Source organism: Zingiber officinale, chromosome 1B, assembly GCF_018446385.1.
Source record: "Zingiber officinale cultivar Zhangliang chromosome 1B, Zo_v1.1, whole genome shotgun sequence".
In the NCBI taxonomy this organism is placed as follows: Eukaryota; Viridiplantae; Streptophyta; class Magnoliopsida; order Zingiberales; family Zingiberaceae; genus Zingiber; species Zingiber officinale.
This window is the reverse complement of record NC_055986.1, coordinates 164,596,811-164,603,523: the sequence shown is the minus strand read 5'-3', so window position 1 is coordinate 164,603,523 and position 6,713 is coordinate 164,596,811. Positions and strand designations below refer to the sequence as shown.

The window sequence follows — 6,713 nt, the reverse complement described above, 5'->3', positions numbered from 1 at the left end:
ACATATTTATTATAACAACATATTTTTTTTACTCACATTCATTTTAACATTAATATGGATCCCATCATCCACTTATTCATCCTTTTTATTAGTTTTTTAAATAATATTAAAAATTTTATAATTTAAAAGAAAAATATATTAAAAAATTAAGAGATAAGGTGTTCATCCTCTCTCCTCTCTCTTGTGAGTGGGCATTATAATGCCCACTCACAATGGAGAGGGGGTGTTAAATGGGTGTTGTAACACTCATTTAACACCCCATTGTAAATGCTCTAATAATGTTCATCCTGTCCTCGGGGCCATGGTGTCGTGGTAGGATATCCAGGTTGTCTTTTAGGTACCCGCGGTTCGAACCCCAATTACGGTGTATTTATAGAAATTTTTCCTCCAAATGAGGGGCGTAATCAAAGGATGCTGGACTTCTGGGTTGGTCATCGCTTATATTTCTTGATTTATCCTGATGGTCGGTGAAATTTTTTTGTAAAATCGAATCGATCACTCCAGAGATAGTTAATGAGACTAATTGAAATTATTATTTTTTTCTAATAATGTTCATCACCTCCACAGTCCATCCGGAATTTATTCCTAGGGAAATGAAATGAATTTTAGGGAATTCAAATCTTGCTCTATTGTAGTAATTCAACTTTTCAGATGGAAATAATTTATGCCCCTAAGGGCTACTTTGGCTTTTTCACAAGTAGCTTTTTCACACTTGTAATAAAAGATTACAATCGGACTTTTTAACTCGTGTGACAAAAAAACATAATTCGTTCACCCATGCCAATTCATCTTTAGATTAGCATCAAAAAATTAAATCAAAGTAACTGATTATTAATACATATAATCAAAGTATGTTCAAATATGTCAAATTTCGATTCCAAAATCTCATATAACAACATCTCATCCTGTCGCGAGAGGACAATTGGACTTTTTAAAATGATGCTTAAGAAGCTGGTGAGATCAACTGAGCCCAATTTCAATAAACAAACATAGACAACTAGCTTTCAAAAAAAAAAATGCATCAAGATCGGTAAAAGGAACCAAGTTAAATATTTATTGCTGACTCAATGATACATGACAGCTATCAAATGCTACAATGCATAACTTCACATGACAACTTGCTGCATTAACAGATAAAGGTAACACAACTGTTAAATATTCTTTTAAAAATAAAAAAAATTCAAAGATACAAATATGCATCAAGATGCAAGAGTCACAGATATTGTTGATGAATCAAGATCATACAACATAAGAGATTGGGAAGATACGCTACATCTTTGACCATCCACAGGCACCACCAATTGAGAACATCATAATCTATAACCAAACTTTTATACAAATATGCAACAGCCACAACACAGTAAAAAAGCAGTTTATTTTATTAGTGAAAAGGTTGCAAACATCACAGTCCATGATCAGCCTGGAAAAGTAGGATTTGACGAAAAAACAACCAACAAAGGTTGCCATGGCAATGCTTCAATAACATGCAGCCATTTAGCCAAATACCATGAATCTCAGGCATCAAACAAACTGTACAAAGGCAACCAGACCAGACCAACAAGACGGAACTGACCCAAATTACACAGCGGACATAGAGCACACACTGCAAACAACAAAGGACTCTGACACCTGAAACTTGATATGAGTTCGACCTGCAAACTTTAACAACATGATAACTTGGCTAAAACACCAACGAAGCAAACTATTAAGCTTCCTTGGTAAGATGAACCAGGATCACAGGAAAAATATCAAGACCATGACATACCTAGGCTCGGAAGTAGAAAACTACTACCGAAACTAAGACTGAATATGGTAATTCCAGAACCAAGGCCAAAAATTGAGGAAAGTAAGCTGTTGGGTTCAATGATTGCTTACCTCCACAAAACAGAGTTCCTTTGCAAGAACATCCGTAAACATGAAGGCCAGGGGTCCATGGAAATTGACCAAAAGGTGAAAGCTCAAGTCCAGAAGACATGAACCAAAAAAACAAACTCAAAGATACTTCTGTTTTCCACTCTTCTGGTGCCGAAGGTCATGAAAGAAGCCAAAAGATTAGACTCCCAAGAAACTCACTTGCACCATTGTTTAGTCCTCCCTACTTCTAGGAAATGATGTCGGACCACCATAGCTCTTCCTCGAGCAACCCAACTGCATCAGTGCTGATCAAACGGCACTGCTGAAGATTTAGGCCCACCATTGACTGCCCCATATTTGCCAACAATGGCATAATTTTTTCAGTGATTGAGCATCTTGCAAGAGAGAGAATACGCAAGTTAAGCTGTTTTGCAGATGCAAGGACTGCCACGCCATAGTTACCTATTGAGCAATGTGATAAATCCAGATCGTCAAGCACAGAGCAGCAGTGGGCAATGAACGTGAGGCTCCTATCAGTGATCTTTGTACAGCCATCAAGATTAAGCATCTTCAGAGTACTTCCGTGTGCATTCACCAACATGGAGATCAATGCATCAGAAATACTAACACAACCTCTTAGATTTACCTCCACTAAACCCACTTTAGAATTATCAATCAGTGGAGCAAGCGACACATCAGTAACTCCAGCTTGACCTCCCAAGTTTATTTTCCGTAACTGGGGGAAGATCTTCCCCACCACTTGTAAGCTAACACTTGTGACACCTGGACAATCCTGAATGGTTAAGGACTCAAGTGATATGCATGATGGCAGTTGAGGAGGGGCAAAAGCTAAATCTTTGATGCCCAGACATGTAATCAGGGAAAGTGACTTCAACTTCGGACATGTGAAGAGGGCACTGAGAACACCTACAAATGTTATCCGGTTACAGTCCTCAAGATGCAAATTTTCAAGTGTCCAAGCTTTTTCGGCAAAAGCTCTCAAACCAGCATCAGTCAAGTAGCAAGATTTGCGAACAAAAAGCTGCTTCATGAAAGGGGAACCTTTTGCAACAGCTTGCAAGCCTATATCAGTAAGCCCACTGCAATTGATGATACTGATGGACCTCAGTTTCTGCAGCCCACAAGTATTGCCCATAACCCAAAATCCCTTCTCACCAACGTTCTGGAGAGAAGTCAAAGATATATCTGTTAGGTTCTTTCCGTATTGGCCAATAACTGCAAGAGCTAAGTCAGTGACATTCAAAGACTGAAGTTTTATCCTCTCCAAGGAAGAGGAAGGAGAAGATACCAAGCTGGCAATTCCTTGGTCACCAACTTGCGGGCAGTCCTTGATAGTAACATACTTCAATTTCAAACACCGCCGACCAACAACCTGAAGAGCTTTATTACTTATGCTTGAAGATGATTCAATAGTGAGAGATATCAAGTTAGGGGACTTTAGAGCAACAGCTATCAAGCCCTTGTCAGAGATCTGTGGACACTGGCAAAGGTCTAGTTTTTCCAACAATGGGCATTCATCAGCAATCTCTTCCAGACCAGCATCAGTGACCAAGGGCACCTTCCACATGGATAACATCCGAAGTGAAGGACAAGCGTGGGCAATTGCAGAGAGCCCGACATTAGATAGCTTAGTCGAGTCATTTCCTTGGATGAAAAGTTTGCCTAGTCCACCACGGCTACAAGTTCCTAGTGCAATAGCAGCGAGTCTAATATCAGTAGCTTCCTCAGCTGCTAAGCGCCTGGTAAGAAAGCCATTGTTATGAATTTCCTGCTGGCTTAAAGACGGATGCTCATTCAGGTCTGGCAAGGACTTGCTCACACATTGTAGGTTAGGCTTCAACTGACCAGCACGTTCAGAAGAACAGATGCTGCTCAGTAGCATGAGCCAACGTTTAGAAACACAAGCAGAGTTACTTCTTTCTTTATCTCCTGGCAATCGTCTGAGGATTTCAAAGAGGCACTCATCAGGAAGAATGTCAATTGAGCAGGGCTGCTGTTTCTCCTCTGCAGTTATCTCTTCAGCTCTGAGGATGTGCGGGACAGCGACTCGTGACCTCTTGCGAGGGGGGCAGTAAACATCAACTGTATGAGCAAGAGACCTGAGAAGACTCGAATCCATGAGATTCGAGAAAAAAGGGCCACCAGGACAGAGATCATCACTGCCTGCAGATACAATGAAGACAAGAGAGTGATTTTCAGTCCAGGGAGGTGAGAGTATTTATGTAATTAGCATAGCACACTACAAACAGACAAGACGCTACGGTGGAATTTCTTATTTCACTTTTTTTTATGAAGTTATAGCCGAAACACTGAACTTATGTTCGATATCCTTAAAAGCATAGCAAAAAATCTACTCCCGGACAAAGAACCCTAATTGTCCCTCCAAAAAAAAATGAGGCAGAAGCAAAACCAATCAAAGATTTGTACCTATGACCTGAGAAGCGAAGTCAAAACCAAGAATAAAAGTAAATACTAAAAAATATTAATAGATCTACACCATCACCTTAATTTAACAAGCTTTAAACCCCTCAAAAGAAAGTCTAGCCATCAAAACAACCAGCGTGAAGAAACCCCAACAAGGAACTCAAAAATCCCAACAGATCCAGGCCCAAGCCGACCGATTTCCTCCAAGAAAACACTAAGAAACAAGCTAAGCATACAAGGATCAAAGAGGGATCACCTCCGCGTTTGACGAGAGCCGCCATGAGTGCAGACGAGGAAGGAGCAGCCCCGAGGAGCCAAATCCGAGCACCAGCAGCGAAAACAGCAACGGAATCAAGACGATTTCCGGGGAAAAGGCCGCCGACGAATCAACGGCGAAACCAGAAAGCATGAGGAGAAGAAACCCTAAGAGATGGAGCGACCCGCGAGAGGGCAAAGACGGAAGGGAGAGGAAGAAGAGAAGGGGAAAGAGGATATGGATGTGGCCGTTTGGGAAAGCGGGGCATTCCGCAGACCTCACAAAATAGAGAGAAAAAAAAACATGGAAATGGGGCGAGACTTGTGAGCGGGCGGAATCCTAAGCAGGTTCGGGGGGATGGACCTAGACCGTTGAACGGACCAAGTGGGGTCCACCGTGACGTTTCTGTCATTTCCGACCAAGTTCATTGCATCCTCCCGCAGGGACAGTCAATGGGTGGTTGAGATGGTAAATCCTGATAGAATGGACATCTCTGATTCTATAAATTCGGATTATAATTTGTACATTTTAAATCTGAAATCCTGAATCTTAACTCATCCCTTGAATTTCAGAATTTCCGGTTTCATCTGCCTAACTATCTAAATCACTTATGATATTCTTAAAATACCCTTCCTTTTCCTTTCCCAAAAAAAAAAATCAAGATTTTTTTTTTTATATTTTTATTCTATTCTTTTACAAATTTACTATTCTCAATATAGAGAACTCAGAATCGGTATAATAAAAATATAAATAAATTCCATGATTATTCAATTAAAAAAAAAAGAGAATGGGCATTTTAAAATATAATATGTAATTTGGATATTATGAAAGTTAAGTAAAATATTTGTCCACTCACTATTTGTGAGGGGTTTGCTATTTAATTGTCTGTTTTGTATATAAGAAACTTATAAATATTTGGGGTTGTTTCGGAACAATCTTATCAAGTCATAACTTACTTAAATCTTTATTGATGTTTTCTAATGCTTCCTTTCAATCAGTTGTTTGGATGTTCCTTTCTAAATGTTTTTCAATTGATAATAGCCTATTTTCTAATAATGTTATTCTATAATGTACTGTAGTTTGTTAAACTAAAATTTGATCTCCTTTTTTAGTTAGTTCAATATTATAATATATGTTTTCTTTTATCTTAGTAAATTGTTTAGAGAAATCTAAAACTTAGAGTATTCTCATAGTGTAGTTTTTTCATTTAAATTTGATTTCCTCAAGTGTTATAGGTAAAAGTTTAAGTTCACTTTCTATTTGAATTTTATTTGTTGTGAGTAGGTCTTTAATCTGAAATAGTACAACTTTGAATTGAAGTTCAAAAATTTTAGGTTTATTTTCTTCAATAAATTTTGAAAGAGTCAAAAATTATTTCTTTGTTGAAATGCTAAGTAAATTCCATTGACTAAATCTTCTATTTAAGGAGTCTTGTGAGTTTTTAAAGAAGTCTATATTTTGTTTTAAGTCACTTATAATCCGTGTTTGTTGTATGAGAGTATTAGCCACTTTATATAATAGGTTCTTTATCTGTTGTTGTTGAGAGTCGAAGGTAGCTCTTACACTGAGGAGTAAATTTATGATAGTGTTTAGGGTAAGGATCATCATTATGTAAACAATGAGCATATTTTTAGGATTTAATATAGCAATTATATTTGTGTTGGTCAAAAGTAATAATTTTTCTAACTGAAAATTATGAAGCTAGGTCTAAAAAGTCAATTCTTTGAAAGTCATGGAAGTTGCTGGAACTAGAAGTCATTCATGGTCTGAAGGCTCTTAGGGCTATAATACCAATATTTTAAATAATATATAAAGACAGACATAACAATATGATAGTTAGGTTTAATGATTATAAACTTTCAACTTCACAAAATGAGGAAAATGAAGCAAATGAAAACTTCAACTTAATGAATATTGAAGAACTTGAAGGCGATGATACCTTACTCAAGAATACTATGCACATATTACAACAACTAGACAGAAGACACCTTAAATTAACCAATAAACTCCTATACCCAACATATAACATAAATTGTATGTTTCAGCAAGATTTGTATGTTTCAGCAAGATTCACAACAAGATTTTTTTTGATGACTTAAGTGAATACATTTATATACTTGCAGAAATAACAACTCACATAACTCCATAGGAACTAATA

The 6,713-nt window shown here is 37.6% G+C and overlaps 1 protein-coding gene across 1 annotated transcript; it reads right to left on the bottom strand.

Moving 5' to 3' along the window:
- Window positions 1–1,355: 1,355 nt before the first annotated feature.
- Window positions 1,356–4,865, bottom strand: LOC121988737 (EIN3-binding F-box protein 1-like). Its single transcript, XM_042542328.1, has 2 exons — window positions 4,556–4,865; window positions 1,356–4,038 (listed from the first exon to the last, which is right to left on the bottom strand). The coding sequence occupies exons 1-2, from the start codon at window positions 4,578–4,580 to the stop codon at window positions 2,102–2,104; spliced, it is 1,962 nt and encodes a 653-aa protein (XP_042398262.1). The 5' UTR covers window positions 4,581–4,865; the 3' UTR covers window positions 1,356–2,101.
- Window positions 4,866–6,713: the final 1,848 nt, after the last annotated feature.

Bases quoted from the DNA above. Each gene is read 5' to 3' on its own strand.
- LOC121988737 (XM_042542328.1), bottom strand. From the start codon at position 4,580: ATGGCGGCTCTCGTCAAACGCGGAG. The intron at 4,039-4,555 runs GTGATCCCTCTT...TTGTATCTGCAG, and splicing joins GGCTCTCGTCAAACGCGGAG to GCAGTGATGATCTCTGTCCT.